A 25,790-nucleotide genomic window follows, 5' to 3' on the forward strand; every position below is an offset into this window, starting at 1 on the left:
TTACTAACTATACCTTTTTATGCTCACATCCAAATCATTTATATAAATGATGAAAAGTAGTGGACCCAGCACTGCTCTTTGCAAAGCTTTCCTCTATATAAGACCAAAGGTTTTATGATAAGTCCTCTTATTTATTTGAAATGCTTTGAGCTATGGCATTTTTAATAATGGAAACTGCTCCTCCAGAAATTTGGCATGTGGGCTTACATTTCACCTCAGAAAAAAAGTAATTTGTCCATGTCTCATTTAACAAAAATGATTGCACAGCTACTTCTTTTTATTTGCAGTGGCAATTTCTGGGGTCATTCTCTGATAGGCCTTTCAACATGGACCACTTTTGTGTTGGTAGCTTTAGACTGCTGTCCTCCATAGGCTTCCACCACAACTGTTTTTGGTGGTGGATATTTGGCTGCTCTCCTAATTAAATCAAATATTGAGAGGGGACAAAATCCTGGCAGTTGATGTACAATGTGAGAAGTTGCCATGTTAATCACTTTGGCAGGAAGAATGAAAGAAGAACATCATTAAATAGAAAATAATTGAAATGCCACGGTGCAGAATGGTTTGGATGTACTGGTGCATGAGTCACCGCATGTTGATATGTGGGTTCAGATATGTAATGAGACCAATAAGACGCTATTCTCTTTTTATTATAAGAGGAATTGAGCGTAAATGTAAGGAAGTTATGCTTTAGTTCAGGGCATTGGTGAGACCATATCGTAAGTACTATATGCTGTTTTGGTCCTTATTTAAGGAAGGATGTGAATGCATTGGAGGCGGTTCAGATGTTTACTGGATTATACCTGGAATGAGTGTGTTGTCTTATGATGATAGGTTAGATAGCATGGATTTAGTTCCACTGGAAATTAGAGTAAGGATTAATTTGTTTGAATGTCAAGGCCACTCACATCTTGTACAAGGTAGATGTGGAAAGGATATTTTCTCTCGTAGGCAAGTCCAGAACTAGGGGGCATTTTTAAAACTTGGGCGTCTCCTTTTTGGAATAGATGAGAAATTTTTGAAGGTTGAGAGACTTTGATTTGACTAATTGTAGTCATGTTTGAAAAGCTTTATTTGTGAACAGTACAGGCAGATCATCATAAGCATGGGCGTACAGATTATAAGGTGTTTAGACAGATGCATACAGGTTACACTGCTCAGGAGGTGTGCAAAGCAAGATCAATATTAACAAGATCAGCATTATTTGAAGATGGAGAGTCCATTCATCAGTCTAATAACAGCAGGGAAGAAGCTTCTGTATCCTCTGCCTGGTGGAAGGGGTTTTGGGAGAGCATCCTTGGGCGGGAGGGAGCTTTGATGTTGGCATCCATTTCCGCAGAAGTGAGAAGTGTAAGTGGAGTCCATGATTGGAAGATTGGCTTCTGTGATGGTCTGGGCTGTGCACACTACCTTCTGTAATTTCTTATGGTCCTGGGCAGAGCAGTTGCTGTACCAGACCATGATGCACTTGGATAGTATATTTCTATAGTGCATCTGTTAAAGTTGATGATGGTCCTTCGAGGCATACTGAATTTCCTAAGCGGTCTGAGGAAGAAGATATGTTGTTGTGCCTTCTTGACTGTTCCACCTACACAGAAGTCCAGGACAGGTTGTTGGTTATCATCACTTCCAGGAACTTGACACTGTCAACCCTCTCAATCTCCGCTCCATTAGTGTAGGTGAGGGCGTGTTCTCTTCCATTGAGATAGAGGTTGTTATTATTGCACTACGATACCAAGCCCCCCTCTCTCCTTTCTGTATTCTGACTCATCGTTGTTTGATATCCGTCCTACCACAGTGGTGTCATCAGCAAACTTGTAGATGGCATTCGTTCAAAACTTTGCTAACAGTTGAGAGTAGGAGGCTGAGAACGCATCCTTGGAGGAGTTGCAGTTGTCTATCTTCATTGATTGAGAACTATGGGTCAGGAAGCTGAGGATCCAGTTGAAGAGGGCAGGGCAGAGCAGAGACCTAGGTCTTGGAGTTTTGAGATCAGTTTGGAGGGGATGATGGTGGTGAAGACGAAGCTGTAGTCAATGAGTCTGGCGTAGGTGACCTTGTTGTCCAAATGTTTCAAAGATGAGTACAGGGCAAGGGAAATGGTATCCGCTGTGGACTTTTTACTTTGGGGCAAATTGCAGGGAATCTGGGCAGGCTGGGAGATTAGAGTTAAGGTGAGCCATGACAAGACTCTCTAAGTACTTCATGATTTTAGAGGTCGGAGCCACTGGTTGGTAGTTATTAAGGTATGTTGCATATGCTTTCTTTGGTACTAGAATGATGGTGGTCTTCTTTAAGTAGGTAGAACTTCAGCTTGTCAGAGGAAGAGGTTGAAGATGTCAGTAAATACCTCCAACAGCTGGTCCGCACAGGATCTAAGCGCGCAGCTGGGGACTCAGTCCAGACTGGTCACTTTCCTTGATTTGACTCTCAAGAAAACTCTCCATTTTCAATAAAGTTGATCCTCTCCATCTGTCCACAGAAATGACCCAGAGCTTGCCATCACATGGGCTGCTATCACAAACAACCCACTGTCAGTTACTAATGATTCCCATTAGCAACTATTCTTTCTCTCAGGCTGACCTTTACCTGTTCCTTTGTCTGCTCAACTGTTTCTCTCTCTCTCTCTTATTCACTGTTGCACGTGCTCTATCTCACCCCTCTCTGGGCTCCATCTCCAGCTATCATTTACTCCTTTTCCCTCCCCTCACACTTTCTTTAGCATAGATATCAGAGTTTTCCTGGCTACACTTGATTCTGAGGAAGGGCTACCGGACCTGAAATGTTAACTCTGCTTTGTCACCACAGCTACTGCCAGACCTGTGTCTTTCCAGCAATTTTTTTTTTGAATGATTACCAGTATCCACAGTTCATTGATTTTTTTTTTGATTCTCTCCTTTAATTATTGATCTATGATACTTTTGGACTCCTGCTTAACTGATCAGCTGAATGGCTTTCCCTTAAGTTATTGCTTCTGACAAATGAATCTGAAGAAGACTCATCAGCAATTTCAATAGTAGTCACTTATGAATTCTTGCTTTAAATTGCCATCATTGCATTTTTTGACTAATCTATAGATATTATTAATGAAATATCTCGTGATGCTGAACTCTTCTGTTAAAATTCTTGAAAGAATAAGACTTATTTCTTGAGATTTAAGTATTGTGAGAGGCTTTTAGAACTTCATCAAAAGCATCTGTGATTTATTTTACATCTTGGCAATTTATAGCACTCATTCTCCTAACATTTCATTAAAAATATATGTACTTGTTCAGCTTCTGATTTTTGCATCTCATTTAGATGCAATTCTGCATTTTCTCTAGTATGTCTAACTGTTTCATTTGGCCCATCTCTGAAATAAAAATCTTCCTGGCAATATGACTTCTGCCATGTCTTCCTAATGAGAGAATTTGTTTCCCTTCAGATTAATTTGCTAAGTTGGCATATATGTGATCAAACGTAGTGTTTCTAAGTATGAATTCTTAAAAGATAGTGCATTTGTAATTCCTTACTTTTGTCCATATTCAAGTAACCATTCTTATTCATGGGCCAGATTGCTCCAGTATTTGGAAGCGGCGTCCTTTATACTGGTAACTTGCAAATGTTTAGAAGTGTGATTTAATTTGCTGACTACCTAAATGCACTTTTTTTTAACTTCACTTTCTTCTGAGGGAGGGGAGAAGTAAAGCTTTCCAGTGATTCTAATGAGTCCTTCTCTTCCAGGGCTGCAGAAAGTGGAAATTTTGAGGCTGCTGTAAAACTAGGAATAGCCTACCTCTATAACGAAGGACGTGAGTACAAGTCCACTTGCCTTATAACTCTTTTTAAAAAAAAAAATAACAGTCACTGAATCCAAGGAGCAAGTCAAATGTCTTAGATGATTTTTAAACTTAAATTTACCACAGACTTGTGAAAGCATTCCATTAAATTTAAAAAGAGGAGGAACAGAATTAGGCCATTCAGCTCATCATGTCTGCTCTGCCATCTGACCATAATAGACAGGCAGGCTGCTGGAAGAATGCAGCAAGCCAGGCAGCATCAGGAGGTATAGAAGTTGATGTTTCAGGTGTAACCCTTCTTCAGGACTGAGTTGGTGTAGGGGAGCTGCAATAAAGGGAGCATGGGTGGTGAAGTGGAGATAGATGAAGACAGGTGGAAGATATAACCTCAATGGGAGGAATGCAACTGATTGTTGGCAAGGAACAGTGGTAGTGGCAGTAAGGGGGAGGGGCTGGGAAGGGAGTGAGGGGAGGGGGTGTGAGCAAGGGAGTTAGGTTGTTACCTCCGGGCTGTAGGTTGTCATGACTGAAGATAAGGTGTGGTTCATTCAGTAGGAGCTGTGGTTTGTTTTGGCAATGGAGGAGGCCAAGGAAAGGGAGTGGTTGGGGGAATTGAAATAGGTGCTGACTGGGAGTAGCAGATTTGTTTCTCCACTCTTCTCCTGGCTTCTCCCTCTAACCTATGATCCCTTTGCTAGTCAAGAACCTATTGATCTCAGTTTTAAATACACTCAGTGACTTGGCCCCCACAGCCTTCTGAAACAAAGTTCTACAGATTCATTACCCTCTGGCTGAAGAAATCCCTCGTCTCAGTTCTAAAGAGTAAGCCCTGCACTGAGGCTGTGCCCTTGGTTCCTTGTCTCTCCAAGGGAAACATCTCTATGTCCACTGTATACAGGCCTTTCAGTATTCTGTAGTACGCCCACCCCAAACTTCTAAAGTCCATCAAGGACAGACTCAGTCCTCAAATACTACTTTATGTGGCAAACCTTTCATTTCTGGATCATTCTTGTAAATCCCTCCTGAACCCCCTCCAAGGTCAGCACATCCTTCCTTAGATACGGGGTGTGGGAGGCCAAAACTGCTCACTGTTCCAGATATGGTGTGACCAGAGTCTTATACAGCCTCAGCATCTTGTCATCTTGAGACAAAAGCAATGTTAGCATTCACTTTCCTAATTGCCAACTGAACCTGTGTGTTATGTTTAAGAGAATCCTGAACTAGGACTCCCAAGTCTCTTTTGTGCTTCAGATTTCCAAAGCTTTTCCCCATTTAGCAAATTGTCTGCTTCTCTATTTCTACCAAAATACATAACCTCACGCTTTACCACATTGTGCTACATCTGCCACTTCTTTGCCCACTTTCCTAACCTGTCCAGTCTTTCTGCCTCCTCACCACTACCTGTCGTTCCACCTATCTTTGTCATCTGCAAATTTAGCAACAATGCCCTCAGTTCCTTTGTTCTGACTGTTAATGTATAATGTCAATGGGTGTGATCTGAAAACTGACCCCTGTGGAGCTCCAGCAATCACCAATTGCCATCCTAAGAAAGACCGTTTTATTCTCCGTCTCTGCATTCTGCCAGTTAGCCAATCCTCTATCCATGCCTGTACCTTCCCCTAACACACATGGGCTCTTATTTAGTAGCGTTCTGTGTGAAATCTTGTCAGATGCCTCCTGGAAATCTAAATGCATCACATCCACTGGCTCTGCTTTGTTGAACTCGCTCGTTGCCGCCTCAAAGAATTCTAATAGAATTATATGGGATGACCGCCCTTTGACAAAGCCTTACTGACTCAGCCTTGTTTTACCATGCTGTTTTAAATACTCTAATCTCATCAGTCGTAATGTACTCTAACATCTTACAATAACCCAAGGTCAGGCTAACCAGCCTGTAATTTCCCATTCTGTGCCTTCCTCCCTTCTTAAATAGAGATGTTACATTCGCTATTTTCCAGTCTCCTGGCATCTACCCGAAAGATCAAAAGCAATGCCTCTACTCTCTCCTCAGCTATCTCCTTCAGAATCGTGGGTTGTATTCCATCTGATCTGTATAATTTAACCACTTGTTAGAGGCATGGCATTCATCCACAAACTCCATCAACAAACACATCGACCTGGACCCAATATACCAACCACTACAGCGGACAGCTGAAACTGACAACCGGAAGCGGCAGGGACAGACCACAATAAACACCGGAGGAAACATCAAAGAAGCGCTTTGCAGGAGGCTCCCAAGCACTGATGATGTCGCCTAGCCAGGGGACGAAACGTTTGCAACAAAAACTTCCAACTCGGCGAACAGAACCACAACAGTTAGCTTACCCTCATTTCTCAATCCCTCTGGCTTCCCACTGATCTTCACCATATTGTATGCTTTTTCCTTTGCTTATTGCTGAACCTGACTTCCCTTATCAGCCATGCCTTATCCTCCCCATAGTATGTTTTTCCTTCTTGGAAAGAATTCCTGCAGTACCTCCAGAAATTCCTACCATTGCTGCTCCACCACCTTCCCTGCCAATCAAATCTGGCCAGCTCATCCCTTGTGTCTTTGTAGCTATCTTCATTCAATTGTAATACCTTTGCATTTGATTCCAGCTTCTTCCTCTCAAACTGCAAGGTGATGCTATCATATCACAGTCACTGCCCCCTCAGGATTCCTTCACATTAAGCTCTCTGGTCAAGCCTGCCTCATTTCACATCACCAAATCCATAATTGCCCCTAGTGGGCTCTATCACATGCTGCTCCAAAAAGCTATGTCCTAGACACTCCACAAATTCGTCCTTTTGGGATCTGCTACCAACCTGATTTTTCCCAGTCCATCTGCATGTTGAATCAGCCGTGATTATTGTAGTTGTCTTTCTTAGGTGGTTCTCCTATTCCCTGATTCATTTTCTGTCCCATATTCTGACTATTGCTTGGTGGTCTGTGCACTACTCATAACAGGATCTTTTTTCCTTTTGCGGTTCCTCAACTTTCTCCACACAGTGTAGGTCTTCTGATCCTATATCGCTTCTTGCTGTCTACAGGTTGTTCTGCTATAATGTGCGTTTCAACCATGCAAATTTGCTGTAAAGTGATTGACGAATAGGGGACGCTATTTCTAAAGCATGAACTTTTTAAACGTGTGTTGGCTGTAGCACGATTGCATTACCAGCACTGGAAGTGTTATTTGTATTGTGCAATTCCTGTAAAGCGCATGGTCGTGCAGGAACTTGACTACTGAGTGATGAAATTAAAAAAACTTCATTTCATTCCTAACAAGACAACCCTTCCCCATCTGCCAGTCCTTTTCAATAGGATACGTGTCCTTGGATATTTAATTCCCAGCGCTGATCCCCTTACAGCTATGACATTGTATCTACCAATTTCAACCTGCAATAAAAGCTGATTTGCATTGTTTCATATTTGTGTGCATTTGAGTACAACATGGCCATTTCTGTGGTGACTGTGCTCGTTCTTATCGTTGTCCTCTGACCTGTTCCTGAGGTTAGATTCCTGACCATTCTGCACTCTGTCCTACTGCTTGTTCTGAAAACTTCAGTAATCTCCCCCAACTGAGCACCCCACCTCAAAAAAAACTAGTTTAAAATCTTAAGCACCTTTTGGTTTACCTCAGTTCATTTAATCAGTTCGTCTGTCTTATTTAGAATGCTTCATGTATTAAGATGCAAAGCATTTAAGTTTTCAATTTTGTTCTATTATCAAGTTTCCCTACATTCTGTCACATTCTGTCCCTTCCTTTTTGTTTTCCGGTAACAATCCACCCCATCACTAAATAGCAAACCTACCTTCTCTTTGTCTTTTGATCTTTTTAATTCTTCATGCAACTGAACCAGTCTCCCCACTACTTAGTTTAAAGCCATTTCTACAGGCCTAGTTATGGAATTCACTAAGACTGCAGTCCCAGCATGATTCAGATGGAGCTCAGTCAGAACATCCTCCTTCCCAAATACTGATGTCAATATCCCATGAATTTGAACCTGTTTCATCTACACCACTCTTTGAGCCACTTGTTTGTTATTGGCACTAATGTGCCATTTAGCTCATGGCTCGGTGTTAATCTGGTGATTATTACTTTTTTGATTCTGCTTTCTAATTTTAACCCTTAGCTGCTCATATTCCCTCACAGAATGTCTTTCCTCTTTCTGCTGATAATCATTGGTGCCTGTGGGCATCACAACAACAGGATCTTTCCTGTCTCAGTCCCAGTACCTCTGCATCCCAGATGAGAGATCCTGAAACCACAGATTGTGACGGTCCCTGATTTCGAAATCCATTTCCTTTTTTTTTGCCCAATCACTTCCCCTCCCAAATTGCTCTCTGTACCATGGAGCTATGGTGACCTTGCTCATTCTTCCAACAGTCCCCCACAACTCCTCCACAAAGGCAGGAAGAATTTCAAGCCTGTTAGACAAGATCAAGGGCTGAGACTCCTTCAGCACTATCTCCTATTTCACTCATTATCTCTCCCTCGTGTCTTTGATCACTGACCAAATCTGATTTAGTTAATCTAAGGTGTGACTAAATCTTGAAATACAGCATCCAGGTAACTCTTCCCCCTCCCTAATGTATTGTAGTGTTCAAAGCTCAGACTCTAGCTCCTGAACTGGAGTTTCTCAAGCAACCAGCACTTGCTACGGATGTGATCACAATGAACTATCATGGGGTCCACCAGTTCCACATCATGCAGGTATAACGTTAAAGGGAATTGAATAAGTTAGTGGGTCGGGGGGGGGGCAGGCGAATCAAACTAACAAGTTATTTGGTGAGCTAGTAGGAAAGTGTGCTTAGACTAGGTATTTCATGTAGTGTGCAACAGCACTATATTGCCCCTGTGGTGAGGGGGGGTTCTATTTGTTGCAACCTATTGTTGAACTTCTAGTCTGAAATGTAAGTGCAATATAGGTTTGTAGGTTGTTGCTAATGACTTGTTGAATGAGGTAGTTAAGTCCCCATTTAATTTTTTCATTTCCTGTTTTCTTTCCTTGAAGGATTTTTTTTTTACTAAATGCTAAGTGCTTTATTCCTCTGAGGCAGTAGTGTATTGACAATTGGATTTGCTTAACACTTTTTTTATTTCAAGGCAGAAAAACTTTATCTTAAATAGTTGCATGTACTACTGAAGCAAAAGTAGGCTTTTCTCTGCTTCAGCCTTCACTTGGAGCCGAATGTGTTCTGAAATCTTGTCTCGATATTCTGCATTTGCATTCTTTAATTAAAAGGGAGGCTCTGGATGACAGTTGGGGGGCAGTCAGTTCTTAAATGCTTCTACTTTGACAGAAGCATTGCAACATGTAATGTTCTAGAAGATAGTTTAGCAATCTATAGCTTTGCAGCTATCTTTGAACAAGTGATTTCTTGCACCCTTCACTTTCCAATTGTATGACATTGTTGAAAAATGCCAAAAAAGTCAACTTTGCACATAAGCTAGACAGCAAACTAGTCTGTCTTATTGAGTCTATTAATAATTTGTTTGGCTTTATAATAGCATTTTTAGGATTATTTTAGAAAATTTGACAATTGTAATTGTGATCTTGATAATTAAAAATTCACATGGTCAGTTTGATTCTTGTCAGTTCTTCAGTTCAATTCATAGACAATTATTCAATATTACTAACAGAATTTACAGATTTACATGATTATTAGGAAAAAAATACATGGGATTTGTACCCTTTAGGATAGCTAAATATTTGTTTTACTAAGGCAGGCAAATCTTGTGTATTTTTGATATGTATGAAATGTTTCCTAATGACAAAATCAAATTCTGTGCAAGAAATATTAACAGGTTTTAAATTTGCCTTGGATTCCCTGTCAATGGATTTAAAGATTTGGATAGTGTCAAGATTCATTTTGAAAACAAAGTTAACAGGTTTTGCCAATTCCCGAGATGTGCAAACTGGATTTTTACAAATTGAAATTGTGAAATGTAATTATGGTCTTACTTGCAAGCATGAGAAAGAAATAAGGCAAATTACAATTTAAGTCATTGTTCAAGTGCATGATATTGCTTAGATGCTCTACATCCCCACACCCTAATCCCACCCCTTTTCAAGGTGTGCATCTGCTCAGTTTTTTGTTTTCTTCTTGCAGCCTCTAATACTTTTTTAAAAATTTTAAGCAGAAACTTAACTTTGGGTTTTCAGATCAGCTACTGTTAGTAAATGTGCTATGCGGTTTAATGGTATGCGCTGTCATTTCAAATAATATTTTCAATGTAGCTGCTTCAGTATCCTTGTGCACTAGGTATTGTATGTACAAATCTTCGCGAATACTTCGTGAAATGTACTACTATAGTGGTGCTGCCCAATTGCTTGTTATCTCTTACCCTAGTTCCAGGTACATGGCAACAGCATTCACCTATAAATCATGCACTATCTTGACTTGGACATTTATCAACTTGGACCCAATGTCACTGTATCCGAATGTTTAAGAAAGCAGCAAATCATAACACTGTCAACTTGATATCATTAATGTGAAAACTACTGAAGGCTATAATATGGAAAATGATAAATATACATTTAGAGAAATTAAGTTAATACTATAGAGTCAGCATTGCTTTGTCAAGGGCAGGTCTGATGGATTCGATTGAATTCTTTAACAAGGAGACATAATGCTGTGGGTATTTGGAATTTCAGAAACCATTTGATTCAATGCCGCATGGAATGTTGGTTAACAAGTTAAGAATGTTTTGGCATGATGGGTCCTTGGCAGCATTGGTTAGAAGTTGGCTAAAAGGTAGGGAACAGAGGGTGGGTACAAAAAAAAAGCAGTTCTCAGGCTAGCGACAAGTTGAGAGTAGTGTTCCCTGGGGATCGATGTTTCTGATTCGTATAAATGGTTTGAAAATAGATGTTCAGGGCAAAATTTCTGAATTTGAAGATGATACTAAGCTAGGGAGAATAATGAGGATGATACTGAGCAACTTCAGAGGGACACTGATAAATTGGCCAAATGGGCAGCCACCTGGCAGATGAATATCCATGCAGAGAAATCGTAGAATCCCTACAGTGTAGAAACAGGTCATTTAGCCCAACAAGTCCACATTGACCCTCCAAAGAGTAACCCATCCAGACCCATTCCTCTACCCTATTACTGTGCATTTACCCTGCCTAATGCACCAAACCTACACATCCCTTAACACTATGGGCAATTTAGCATGGCCAATTCACCTAACCTACACATTGTTGGACTGTGGGAGGAAACTGGAGCACCCTAGGAAAGCCATGCAAACTCCACACAGACAATCGTCCAAGGCTGGAATCAAACCCGGGTCCCTGGCGCTGTGAGTCAGCAGTGCTAACCGTTGAGCCACCATGCTGCCATTATGTGAGGTAATGCATTTTGATTGAAGAAACATGTAGAAACAATATGAGCTCAATGTTACAACTTTGAGGGGTTTGCAGGAGCAGAGAGACCTCTGGGCTAAATTGCACAATTTTCTGAAGGTGGCCTGGTTAGTTCAAACAGTTGGTAAGAAAGCTTATGAGATCCTTGGGTTTATTTATAAGAAACGTAAGAGTATAAAAGCAAGGAAGTGATGATACACCTCTTCAGACCACATTTCGAGTATTGGCTTCAGTTCTGGATGCTTTATTTAAGGAAGGATGTTAAGGCCATGGAGAGACCGCAAAGCAAACTTATGAGAATGATACTGGGAATGAGATTTTAGATGCAAAGGAAATATTAGAGAAATTGGGTTTATTGTCCTTGGAGTAGAGAAGATTAAAGTGAATTTATTGAGGTGTTGAAAATAATGAACAATTTTGACAGGATAAAGAAGCTTATTCTGCTTCCACTGGTTAGGATGTCAGCAACTAGTGGTCACAAATTTAAGATTGTCAGCAGGCGAACTAGGATAAGGAGACAATATTTTTTTAACTACTTTAGGATTTGGAATGTGCTGCCTAGGAGAATTGTGGTGACAGATTCTGTTGGAAGTTTCAAATGAGAGCTACATTATATTTGAAAGAAATGAGGCTCAAGAATCTGACTAGCTGGGCAGCTCTTTCAGGAACTGGTACAGACATAATGGGTCAAATAACTGTATTGTAAACATTTTATTATTATTTTTACTTCTGGGATTCCTTTCTTAGTACAAATACACCCATACTGCTGATATGTAGTCTGCAGCTAAGCAGCTTCTGGACAGGAAACAGCAACTGGGTATAAATGCTCACCTTTCTGGGAATTAATTTAAATTTGTTTTAACACAGTAACTTGGCTTTTTGTTTTAAAGTATTTTAAGCTTGTTAAAATGTTTAGTTGGGTTGGATGCTTTCTGTAGAGGGATTTGAAATGCAATATCCAACTCCTTGAAGGCTGGCATAATGTAATAATGAAAGTGCCAATTTTAAAATATAATAATTACAAGTGCTTTTTTTTTTCAGTTTCTGTTTCGGATGAAGGTCGTGCAGAAGTGAATGGACTGAAGGCCTCCCACTTCTTTAGTCTGGCTGAAAGTCTGAATGTTGATGCTAACCCCTTTATTTGGTTGTTCATCAGACCACCCTGGTCTCTGACTGGGAGTTGCTGTAAGGCAGTTGTCTATGATAGTTTAAAGAGCAAATGCCAGTTGCAATCAGTAAGTATGTTTACATATTATGTTTGTAGTTTTATGTTATCTTGTCCATCAGAATTTTTTATAACATGGTGTAATAATTGGTATTTTAGTTGGTCTATGGGATTTATGAGTGGACATTGCACCAATTGTTTGTTTTCTTCTTCAAAATCTGCAAACTCTGTTCTCAGTTTTAAAGAAACTGACTTTCATTTTTGTAAAATCCTTCTATATACCTCTTCTTGCAACATGTGAATTTGTTAGATTTAATTTTGTCACAAGAATAAGAGGTTTTTGCACCCACTTCAATAGTTATGATCATGGGTCTATAACCAGTGATTTCAACCTAGACATGGTTTGTACATGTTATCCAATACCACAATGATTTTTGATTCACTCAGGGCAAGTAAGAATGCATATTAATTGACTACCTTATCAGTGTATTTCATCCCAAGAATATAACATTAATGCTTAGATACGTTTTAATCTTTTCCAAGATGTCCTGAAGTGCTATATAGCCATTAAGTTACTTTTTGAAATTTGTGGGATTTTGAGCTTCTATATTGTTGAAATTTTATGTAGTGTAGGGGAGTACAGCTATAAGTTTCTTCACACCTATTTAAGTAGCAAATTAAATTTGGTAGAAAGAACCCAATTTGCAAAAGCTACATACAATTGAAATAATTCCTTGGCTTAGAACAGCTTTGCTTCTCTTCATAGAACGTTTTGAATCCATGCACTGAAGTCTTTGTAACAAAGTTGTTTTTTTCCCCAACTCTACTTGTTTTTCATTCTTCTTAGGCAAAGAAGGCGTCACTAACTTACTGTTTGGCCAAAGTTCTCAGTCTCTTTGAGGTTTGTATCATTGTAAATAAGCTTGGGACCACACTAAACCCCACTTCCAGTCCTATAATCCTCTTTTAACATGTTGATATTTCTGCAATTGTATCCTGTGCACGTCCCCAGTTTTCTTTGCTCCATTAATGACAGCTATGTCTTCAGCTGCTTAATCCTGAAATTCTGGGACTACTTCTTTAAACTTGTGTCTCCTCCTTTAAAGATTTCCTTAAAACCTTTCATTGTGACCAGGGTTTTGATCACCTGTCATATCTCTTCGTGGGCTTGGTTTCATTTTTAAGTTTACATCCATGAAATGCTTTAGAAGATCTTGTAACTAAATTGTTATATACTATGCTTTTAAAATTTGACCTGTTAACAAACTGAGTTTTTGTTACAATTTAGGATGAAGAGAAACAGAAACAGGCTGTAATAATGTTTGAAGAGTCTTCCAATTATGGATGCTTATCAAGTTCTTACCACTTATGGGAGACAAACCGGAAAGAAACAGTAAGTTTTCAGATGTACTGTTTGAAATTTCAGCAATGTTATTACAGCATTCAGGATATAACATTGATTTGTCAGAAATCCTAGAAAAATTTTTAAAGTGACCAACTTCTGAAAAATCTTATTATGGTCCAGGTGATGAGTCTTGCTTGAGGCCTCCAGTAAGGTGTTAATATCTAGAAATGATGCAGAAAATATTGATTGTAAAAGGAGATGGTGTATATTCATGGTCTTTGGTGAACACCCAACCATGAGTAGATTGCTCACTTGTGCTGTTTGAGCTCTAGATTCATCGTTATTGAGCAATTCCTGAAGAAGCTGATGTTTGCGCTGGTGCCAGTCAAGTCTGCCAGCAGGACAGGCATTCATCGGGTGCATTCAGCATCAACCAGTCTCTTCATATGGCTAATGTTGATCCTTATTCTCTATGCACCAAGATACCGCTGCATGCTTCCTCTGAGGGCTCACTCCCTGCCTACTTGATGACTTTGTGTTAAAGTGTAGGCATTAATAAACTGAGAATTTGTGTATATGTTTAGTGTATCACTGAATGCGAGGCATAGGCTCATGAATAAGGGTCTTCATTTGATCAGTGAGCTTTTATAGATTCTTTGTCTTGGAATCTCCCAACTCATTGCCCTGCAATTTTCATCTCTACTTTATACCACTTGTAGGCTTTGGTTTGGTAACAATCCTGATGTATTTGAATAAACAGATTTCAGAGAATCTTTGCTTTTTATTAAAGTTCATTGATGTGGCATTGCTGGTTCAGTCCAACAATTCTAGCCTAACCCTGATTACCCTTGAGGTGGTTGTAGTGAGATGGTGTTAGTGAGCTGCCTTCTTCAACCACTGTAGACTTTGGGATGTAGTTACATCTACACTGCTATCAGGAAGGGAATTCCAGGATTTTTAACTCTGATGTGGTAAAGGAATGGCATTTTCATTGTGGCGATACTGTGATATTAAGTGGTGTCTTTTGTCCTAGCTTCTTTTAGAGAAAGATTGGGGTATAGTGCTGAGCAGCCTATGAGAAGACAAACAACTTGAGACTTTGGGATTTTTAAAAGTTGGAACAAGAGGAGCAGCCAGAGAGGCTGTGGTCAAGTTCTCACAGATGCAGGATTTTTTGTTTAGACAGAGCATCTCACATTCATCTTTTAAAATAATACGTTAGGGTCTAGGTTACTATCTTAATATATTTTAAAGAGGTCTGTTCTGGTCCATAAATTGTATGAAATTTTCTTGCCTTTTACGTTTTAGGTGGCTGATCCTGGTAGGCATCTTCAGAACCTTAGGAAACTCAGGGATTTCGCAACTAAAGGATGCTGGGAAGCACAGGTATGGGCAATAGGTGCAATAACTTAATTTCTTTTACCAAAACTGGCCAGGCTCTTCAATTGGCAAGTCAAATTTCAAATTATACCTCTGAAGTCTAAGGCCTTCATTGCAGATATTGTTTTGATGAACATTGCAGATATTGTTTTGGTTGCAGCATTATTGTTTACAGTTCACAATCTGTGACAAATAAATATGAAACTCTATTGGCTCATTACATTTTGTTCAGCTGTGTAGGAAATAAGGACAGTTTTAAGACCTATGTGCTTGGCTTTTTGTCCATATCTCCAAGTGGTGATGAGCCTCCTATCTTTTTGGTAGTCTTTTTAGTGTAAGTCAAATGGGTTTGAAAACCTTTTTGGTATTCTGGTATGACTTCTCAAAGGATACAGAATATATGGATGGCCGAATTGTAATGTGGTGTATGGAATTTCAAAGTTTTTAGCTTACTTCATGCCAGATATAATTCCCACTCAAAGAGGATGTTCACTTAGCAAGTTAGGCAATGCTGGAAAACTTTAAACACTAGAATAGTATAATTCTAGAAACTTCCATTTGAAATGTAAACCACAGCTAGTGTCATGACCAAAGATTAGAATCTGGAAGTAATATAGATATTTTTAATTTGTATTTCCATAAATATATATTTCAAGAGGGCTAATAGAGCCAAAAATAGCCCTGGAATAAATTAAGTGGTTGTTTAGAGAGAAAGAGAGCAAGAGTTGACTGACAGAAAATCACAACAAAAAGTGTGGAGGGACCTACAAATATCTTAGTGGAAAGAAACACATCAAAGCAGACTGGATTGTGATTTCTTGTGACGATGCTGATTGCTGACCACCTTTACACAACAACAAGCCAATGCCTGTGGATTGAGCCAAACTGAAAAAAAATTTTCTTTTATCTGCGTTTTTTTTTTGAAGAATATTCAAGAATGGTTTAAAAAACTAATTTCGACTCGACCAGAGTGTTAGTGGGACTGAGGTTTTCATGTGTGCCAGAAGGCCATGGTACCTAGACAATGTGCACTAGACAACGTTAATTGTCTAAAAACATTAAGGTCAAGAAAAGCTCTCCTAACAACTCAAAACAAAATCAGTCACACCTGTGGGTAAAGTGACTGTCATTCTGAGTACTAGCAGTTTCAATGAAAAGTGCAGGAGGTCTTGCCATTGGCAGTATCAAGCATGCCTAAAATTAAGGTGTCAACCTGGTGAAGCAACAAAACAGGACTACTTGTGTGCCAAGCAGCAAATGACAGACTGAGCTAAATGATTTCACAACCAAAGTATTCCATTGCCACCTCTTTGCTCTCACACTCCCAGCCGAAGGCCTTCTCCAGCCTCTCTGCCTCCTCAATACGACCTATCCCTCCTTATATTTTTGTGATATCATGCAACTAACCAGGTACTGTCAGTGGAAGGGATGAAGCCTAACTTTTTATTGGTGTTCTTAGCTTGCATCAATGTAACCAGGACAGGTATTCAATACATTTAAATAGGGAAGCAAGCAATAATATGCTATTTTCACATAGCATATGGAAGATCTGTGTATCTCAAGCAATTTCAAGAATTTCTTCAATTGTGAATGTACTACCAAGATTTTTGTTCAGTTTGTAAATAGCAGTAAGCATTTACAGCTTCACCATTTCTACAACAAAATATGGTTCATTAAGTTCTCTCTTAACTAAATAAGTTCCCTCTTTTTCAAGAGATCCACTCTTGTTCTTGAGACAAAGGTATTGGGAATTTACATTTTGATAGTGACTCCATATTAAAAGTACCCCATTGGCATAAAATATGTTGAGAAGTCCAGTTCTTCAAAAACTCTATACAGGTCTTCCTTTTTCAAAATAAAATGTTAAACTGGATGTAAGTTTGCGCCTGATCTTCCTTATCTGTATGTAAGGATACGAATGAGAAAGGGTCATGTCGTTTTGTGGCTAATTGGTGTTCATGTATCCTGGTGGCTAGTTTTCTGCCTGTTTTTCCAGTATAGTGTTTGTTACAGTCTTGCACGGTATTTTGTAAATGACATTAGTTTTGCTTGTTGCCTGTATAGGGTCTTTCAAATTCATTAGCTGCTGTTCATTAGCATCAACTAGCCACAAAACGACATGACTCTCTTTCACTAGTATCCTTACATCCAGATAAGGAAGGACACCAGTTCAACTGGGACAAGATATCCATCCTAGGACAAGCCAAACAGAGACGCACGAGAATTCCTAGAAGTATGGCATTCCAACTGGAACTCCACCAACAAACGCATCGAGTTAAACCCTGACTACCACCCCCTGAGGAAAAGAACAGGAAATGGCATCACCACCCCAAAAAAGCCCAAACAAATAAATAGAAAGTAGGAATCATGCACAGTGCTTTGGCCGGAGGCCCACTGAAGATGTTACCTAGTAGGGTGATGAAACGTCTGGAAATGAACCTTCCAGCTCAGTGAGCAAACCTACATCCAGAACCTCAACCTGAGCTACAAATCTTCTCAAAGCTTGCTGAAATGTTAAACTATTATACCAGCTTTGCAATTAATACAAGAATGAAATGAAAATTGTAATTGCTATTCTAGAATATTGTATTTTGTTAAAACAAGATTGAAGCCACTTTAGACACAATAATGATTTGAGAGTCTTTTATTTTCCTCAGTAAATACTTGCAAGGACTTTGGCTACTTTCTTTGGTTTCTACTTTCTAGAAGTTATTTATCCTATCCTATAGGTTTTCTATATCAAAAAATATAGTCCACCCAGAATAACAACCAAATACATTATTCCAGACCTTTGACCAGACAGCGTTTCCCTTCATGTTCTTGGCACTTTTTTCAGTGAATTCTGTGTTTATTTCTGATCATTGTGAAACCGTAAAATAGACATTTCCATTATCTACTCAGCACTTCAGAATGCCTCTAAAATCTTTTCCTCATGAATCAAATAACTAGGTATTTAAAGTATATCCTCAATGAAGTAGAACATAATGTTTTTTTCCCATGTCAATGTCAATTCAAAGGTTCTAAAGTGACAGTCAAGCACCTTTTTGAAGACTAATTAAATTCAGCTTGGACATCTGTCTCTACCAATGCTACAATGTAATATAAATCAGCAAACACAATAGGCTCATGAGGTATACCATATTTTATAAACTCCAAAAGACAGGGCCCAACAAAACACTTGCATTTAATTGAATTCAACTTATTGTCACGTGTACCGAGGCACAGTGAAGAGCTTAGTCTTGCGAGCAATACGGGCAGATCACAGAGTTAAGTAGCATAGATAAGTAAACAGCGGCAAAAACAAAGGCACAGGCGAATGTTAAGAGTTTGAGTCCACTCAGTATTCTAACAACAGTAGGGTAGAAACTCTTTCAAAACCGGCTGGTGCATGTGCTCAGGCTTCAGTCCCTTCTCCCCGATGGTAGAGTTTGTAGAAAAACATTGCCAGGGTGGGATGGATCTTTGAGAATGCTGGTGACCTTTCCTTGACAGCGGGTATTTACGTGACCAAATATTTTGGAGCACTTGACATAAATTGCCTGTGGAGGGCAAACTAATAGAACAATTTATTCATAAGAAATAGGAGCAGCAATATTCTGATTGATCCTTCGAGTCTGCTCTGCCAGATTATGATTGCTCTGATTGTAGTCTTGGCTTCACTTCTCTGCTAGCACCCCCAAAAGAAATGTCCCTCATCAATCAAAATATGTATAACTCACTCTTGAATATATTTATGACCTCGCCTCCAGTGCTATCTCTGGAAAATAATTTTAAAGATTAACAATAGTGTGATGACAAATTATTCATCAAATTCAGTTCTGAACTCCAATGAGAGTCGGTCCAAACTCCAATTAGAGTAGGCATTCCTCAAGGCAACCTCTTCATCCAAGGAATCGATGGAAAGAACCTTTTTTGAACTATTTCCAATGCAAGTTTTTCGTTTAAATAAAGGTGTCCAAAACTGTAAGCAGTACTTAAGATCTCACCAATGCCCTGTTACAATTATAGGCATAGAACCATATAGCGTGGAAACAGACCCTTTGGTCCAACTAGTCCACACAGGTCATATTCCCAAATTAAGCTAGCCCCACCTGTCTGCATTTGTCCTATATTCCTCCAAATCTTTCGTATTGAAGAAATTATCCAAACCTCTGTTAAACATTGTTACTGTATATGCATCACCATATCTTCTGATGGTTCATTCCATACACTAACTACTCTGTTTGGGGGACAACTTTTGTTTTACCCCCAATGTCTTTTTAAATCTTTTTCCTGTCACCTTAAAAATGTGCCCCCTAGTTTTGAAAGGATCTTTGCTATTGATCTTATCTATACCCATCATAATTTCATAAACTTGTAAGGTCACCCCTCAACCTCCTGTGGTCCATTGAAAAAGTCACAGCCCATCCATCCCCTCCTTATAATGCAAAACCCTCCATTCCTCACAAGATCCTGGTGAATCCTTTCTGAACCCTCTCCAGTTCAATAATAATCTTCATATAGCAGGATGACCAGAAGTGTACACAGTACTCTAGAAGAGGCCTCTCCAACCATTGATGTCAACCAGCCACAAAATGACATGACCCAATCTCACTAGTATCCTTGCATACACATGAGGAAGGGCAGCACTTCGACTGGGACAACACAGGTTAAGCTAGACAGACCTCGCAAGAATTCCTAAAAGCATGGTATTCACCCGGAACTTCATCAACAAACACATTGACTTGGATCCCATTTCCCACCCCTGAGCAGGACGGGGGAGACAGGGAATGGTGTCACCACAGGAAATGACATCACCAACCACAGGAAATGATATCACCAACCCAAGAAAACCTAAACACATAAATAAAAAGAGGGCCATGCCACCAGTGCTTCATCCGGAGGCTCCCTGATGACGTTACCTACTATGGTAACAAAACATCTGAAAACGAACCTTCCAGCTCAATGAGCAAACCTGCGTCCTGAATTTAGTATACAATTGGCAATCTCACCCTGAATCACACATGATTTAATTTTTCTAATTAGTCTTCTATGTGGAACCTTATCAAAGTCTTTAGTAAAGTTATAGCAAGAATCCCATTCTTTTGTACTCAAGGTGGTGTGGTGATTAGAGATCAGCCATTTCCATTCTTGGGCATCTCTGCAGCAGTGTAGTAGGCCCAATCATCTTCAGCTGCTTCATTGTTGATCATCAATGACCTTCCCTCCATCAGTTCAGAAATGGTGATGTGCCATAAACCATCCATGACAATGTTCACCATTCACAACATCACTCATACCAATGCAGTTCACATCCAAATACAGCAGAACCTTGACAGGATTCAGGCTTTGGCTGAAAAGTGGAGGTAATGTGTTGCCACAAAATGCCAGGCAATGACCATCTCCCAAAAACAAAATTGCTGTCTGGTACAGTTCAGACAACTCCGACCAGAATGTTATGAATGAATTTGCCCAGGTGTTCCACGTTACCAAAGCAGTCAAATGAATGTGTACACACATCCGTACTGAAGCAAAACAATCCCACTTTATTAAGAACAAAATTACAATAATCTTTAATACTATGCATACTATCCCTAATTGGTTCCTTAAGGTTACAATACTTCTGAGTCTTTTGTAAACTTTAGATTAGATTACTTACAGTGTGGAAACAGGCCCTTCGGCCCAACAAGTCCACACCGCCCCGCCAAAGCGCAACCCACCCATACCCCTACATTTACCCCTTACCTAACACTACGGGCAATTTAGCATGGCCAATTCACCTGACCTGCACATCTTTGGACTGTGGGAGGAAACCGGAGCACCCGGAGGAAACCCACGCAGATACGGGGAGAATGTGCAAACTCCACACAGTCAGTCTCCTGAGGCGGGAATTGAACCCGGGTCTCTGGCGCTGCGAGGCAGCAGTGCTAACCACTGTGCCACCGTGCCGCCCATAGCTAGTGGAGCTGCATCATAGGACACAGAATTCATAGTAAAAGATCGAATTGTCATTCAACTGATGCAATGTATTGAACTACGCTCTCTGTGGCTCTCTTTGGGTCTACAAAGCTGCTTTCTTGCTCTCATTCTTGTCACGCTGGCCTCCTTGGAGGGCCTCCAATGATTCCAGAGATAAAGAGCAGTTCCGAAAGAGGTCTGCAGGTGAACCCTATCTTTATACGTTTTAGCTTGTTTTCTGGTGCTTCCTATAGTTTTGCCACACCAGGGAGATACACTTAATAGTTTGAAACCAAGTCAATCATTTAGATGACATGCTAGGACCCAGTGGCTTTTCTGGCCTCGCCTTTGTTTAGTGGATAAGTTGTTGAGGTATGTCTGTCCAGAAAAACTGTTGCCTATTTGCATTATGCTAATGTCATTAGCACCTGGCTGCTCTGTTTACACTATGGCTGGTGTTGTGGGTTTTGTGAGTTGAGTTTTACTTGGCCAACGTACCCAGATCCTTTGCTGTTTGGCCAAGTTAGCAGTCTATAAGTGTTTTAGAAGCCAGGAGACTGCTACAGAATCTAACAATTTGACATTCAATGATATCACCATCACCGAATCCCCCATTGCCTTTGACCAGAAATTGAACTGGCCAAGCTGTATAAATACTGTGGCTACAAGACCAAGTCAAGCATCTCACAGTGAATATCTACATCCTTAATTCCCCATATGGTTAAGTGCAGCCCTAGCAGCACGACTGTCTTGATACCATCCGGGAGAAAGCAAAAGCTTTGACTGGTACCACTTTCACAGGCATCCAGTTCTTCCACCTACACCGCTCATCATTTCGATTTGGAAATATATCGCCACTGCTCCTTCTGTACCATTGCCCAAAATCCTGAAATATCCCCTGAACCGCATTCTAGGTCTGCCTCCATGGTTTAGAATCATAGAACCCCTACAGTGTGGAAATAGACCGTTTGGTCCAACAAGTCCACACCGACCCTCCGAAGAGTAACTCGCCCAGACCCATTCCCCTACCCTATTACTCTACATTTACCCCAGACTAATTTACACATCCCTGAACACAATGGGCAATTTAGCATGGCCAGTTCACCTAACTTGCACATCTTTGGATCACGGGAGGAAGCCCACAGCCACTGTGAGGATGTGCAAACTCCAAAAAGACAGTCGCCCAGAGCTGGAATCAAACACTGGTCCCTGGCAGCGTGAGGCAGCAATGCTAACCTCTGAGTGATAGCTCAAGAGTGAGACCCCATCTCATGAATAAAAAAGGATAGCGAAACAGGACAACAAAACAAAGACTACTCTCCCTGAAAGCTTGAATTCTGTCACTGTCAAAAGGAATTGCAAACAAGATACAAAACTAAGAATCTTGAAATTGACAGCTCAACTGCCAATGTCAACACTACTGGTAACCTCCACTACAACATTCAACTGTCCATTCGTAAGCAATTCAGACTGATCCATAATTCACTTTTTATAAATTTCAATACCTTTTTTGAATTTCCCTCTTCAAAATTGTCTATCTTGTTACTAATTCTTCTTGTGTGGTAATTAATAAACTTAACTCCAAACCTGGTAAATTGGCTCCATCTAAAAATTGCTCATTTGGCTCTGGGAGAAAGGTATCCACAGGGAAATGATCTGCTTTTAAATTAGCCTGGTTGTGATTAGCCAAGGGACGGCTGAGTAAAGAAGTTAAGCCAGTTCATCCATCCTCACTTGGGAGCTTACCAACTGGAGCAATAACAAATTGGGGTCTGAGCGCAAGACTGGCAAGTTCGACCACAAAAGCACCATTGCTTTAACCACCTGTACTTTTGTTTAATGCTGCAAGCTGCATCTAGGCGAACCTCTGAAAGTGGTTTTCAGTCAATGAAATTCAGATTCTTAGGTGGATACAGAAGTGACAACGCCCCATTCATTTTGTTAGTATTTGAGTGGAGTTGATAACCTTCTTGGGACAGCATGAGTCTTTAGCTGCAAAATTCACTCAACAGAAGGATGATGGGAAGTAAGAAATTATTGTGGTGTTCAATTAATTAAGGATGTCATGAGTATAGTAGTGATCTTTGATCGAACTTGAAAGATCATGGTTGAGTAGAGAGAAATCATATATTTATAAACATTCACTTGTGTGGGAGTAGATTATAGATCTCCATACAATTACACTATATGACAGAGGAGAAACAAATGGGGCATTAGACATATACTGCAATAACCTTGAGTGACCTGAATCTCTCTAGATTGGGAGAAACATAATCTTTGAGTTCATTAGGTAAAGGACTTGCCCCTCTGGTATGAACAGGTGTCTGGTTAAATGCAGCTGATCCAAAAGGGTAGGTAGAACTTAATGCCCGTATTGATTTTTGATGTTGATGTCTAAACATCAGTTGGATGCTAACTGGGAGGGTTGTATAAACAGTAGAATGTTAAATTAGGTCGACTCCTGCTGTGGAACACTCAATTCTTTCCCTGGTGGGGTCAAGTGACTTATTTGTGTTAATTTATCAAACATCTGGTAGAGTTTGGCCTGCCTCTGGCTTCTTGTCCGAGCAGCTGCATTTAAAATAAATTGAAGTGTATATCTTATGCTTGCAAAACCTAAACTCAAACATATATTTGATTTTAACAAAATAAAAATTGTTGTTTCAGATGTCATTAGCAAAAGCCTGCGGAAGTGCCAATCTGTTGGGTATGACATCTGTAGCTACGAAAGAGTTTGTTGTTCAAGTTTTTCAGTCTTCCCAGCCTTCTTACAAACAGAAAATGTTCAAAGTACAAAAGGGCATGAATGACACAATGAGGTAAATGTGTAAATTTTTTAAATCCATTGAAATTTATTGATGGGAACTTGTGTGAAGAATGAACCCTGAAACCTGCTCTGAGTAGCTCAGTACTTTACCCTATCTAGATAATTCCATCAGTTCTGAGCACTGAATCTTAAAGGATCTACTAGTTTTGAAGGGGTTACTGGACAGAATTTATGCCAGGGATAAAGGGGTTAAATTGAGGATAAGTTGCACTAGCTTGGATTGTGTTCTTTTGAGTTTGGAAGGTTAAATGCAGAACTACGTGAAATATTCATAATAGGAAAGGTCCTTCAACCAAACCTGGACACTGAGGTGTTTATGTTGCAATGAGAGCGAGGAATGAATTTGTGATATTCGTGAATTTGCATGTCCCTGAACTGTTTAAGTGAATTCAATAGAGTAGTGAAAGAGAGGGTATACCCTCTGGAATTCAGAACATGAGTTTGTTTTGGGGCATGATCTTGAAATTAGAACTAGACCAGTCAGGAGTGAAGCCAAAGAAGCAATCTTCCACCTAAAATGGTTGATATGCATCGTGTTTGTGAAGTTTTTCTGGCAAACCTAAAGCAAGCTGTCCAACTTGAACTTTCAAGGCACTGTGGCTTTTTCAACATTGTCAACTGGTAGTTAATAAAGGTGGTTGATATGAATTGACCAAAAGAGTTTACATTGATAGAGAAACTAACTAGAGAATTTATAACTTCTAAATGCACTTTTGAAATGTCTTCTGCATATGGAAAAAATTAACCCCTGATTTAAGATTGATTTACTCTGGATATAAGCTGTTATGATTCATTGGGTGGCTGATGGGAGGTCCACATATGGGGTGTGAATCTCTGTGTGTGTCTCTGTCTCTCTCTCTCTGTCTCTCTCTCTCTGTCTCTCTCTCTCTGTCTCTCTCTCTCTGTCTCTCTCTCTGTCTCTCTCTCTGTCTCTCTCTCTCCCTGTCTGTCTCTCAATAGCTGTTGTACTATTTAGTGGAAGCATTCAGGAACAAATGATTTTAAAATTCTACTGAAATGGCTGTGGTCTAACTGATTGCATTCCATATCTGCAGATATATTCTAATTGATTGGTTAGTAGAGGTGACCAGCATGAAGGATTTTTCCAGCTTGTGCCTGCATGTCACAGTGGCAAATGTGGACCGGTATCTGATGCTGCGCTGTGTACCCAGAGGCCAACTACAGCTATTAGGGATTGCTTGTATGGTTATTTGCACAAGGTGAGTTTGAAACAAAAAAACTTTATACTTCTGTTCTTCTTTCTAAAGCCAGTGCATTTTGGACTATTTGATTTGAAGTCTTACTGATTATCATCTTTATTTGGGTAATTTCTGTAGGTTTATTAGTAAAGAGATCCTGACAATTCGTGAAGCTGTTTGGCTTACAGATAACACATACAAATATGAGGATCTAGTACGAATGATGGGAGAGATAATTTCTGCACTTCGAGGAAAAATTAAAGTAAGTTATTAGAATGGTCCAGTGGCATTTTCTTGCAATGGAAAAATGTATTTGCCAGAAGAAGTAGTGGAGCCTGTACAATTACAACATTTTAAAAGGCACCTGGATGGGTATATGAATAGGAAGGATTTAGAGGGATATGAATCAAATGCTGGCACGTGGGACTAGATTAATTTAGGATATCTGGTTGGCATGGATAAGTTGGACTGAAGGATCTGTTTCCTTCAGCTCAATAATGATTCAATAAAGCAAGCTTGGGCATTGCAATTAATTAAAACTGAATAATCTTCATTAAGTATCACAGTTTCCAAGCTTACACTAAATACTAGTCTATTTGTCACTGACTTCCAAAGGACCTAGTCTCCCAAAGGAATAACAGCACATCTTTAATCTCCACTATATAAGTGATATCAGAGAAATGCTGTGACACAACTGAGGTAGACATGCTACACAATTGCTTTCTTGTGGGAGCGGGGAGTGGAATGTTTTTAAAAACAAAAGTAATGTAGTAGCAAGATTAGAGTCACCAAGAAAAGGTGCCAGTCT

The 25,790-nt window shown here is 39.8% G+C and overlaps 1 protein-coding gene across 1 annotated transcript in view; it reads left to right on the top strand.

Moving 5' to 3' along the window:
* The window catches only part of ccnf (cyclin F), a 59,578-nt gene that overhangs the window by 11,158 nt on the left and 22,630 nt on the right, over positions 1-25,790 (top strand). The window contains exons 4-11 of the mRNA XM_043711551.2: positions 3,724-3,791; positions 12,171-12,364; positions 13,142-13,195; positions 13,583-13,687; positions 14,948-15,025; positions 23,624-23,775; positions 24,839-25,003; positions 25,121-25,244. Of these exons, the coding sequence (XP_043567486.1) occupies positions 3,724-3,791; positions 12,171-12,364; positions 13,142-13,195; positions 13,583-13,687; positions 14,948-15,025; positions 23,624-23,775; positions 24,839-25,003; positions 25,121-25,244 (940 nt within the window). The remainder of the gene's footprint in view (positions 1-3,723; positions 3,792-12,170; positions 12,365-13,141; positions 13,196-13,582; positions 13,688-14,947; positions 15,026-23,623; positions 23,776-24,838; positions 25,004-25,120; positions 25,245-25,790) is intronic.

This window comes from Chiloscyllium plagiosum, unplaced genomic scaffold (genome assembly GCF_037043375.1).
Source record: "Chiloscyllium plagiosum isolate Xiang-an unplaced genomic scaffold, Cpla_swu_hap1 HiC_scaffold_20, whole genome shotgun sequence".
NCBI classification, from domain to species: domain Eukaryota; kingdom Metazoa; phylum Chordata; class Chondrichthyes; order Orectolobiformes; family Hemiscylliidae; genus Chiloscyllium; species Chiloscyllium plagiosum.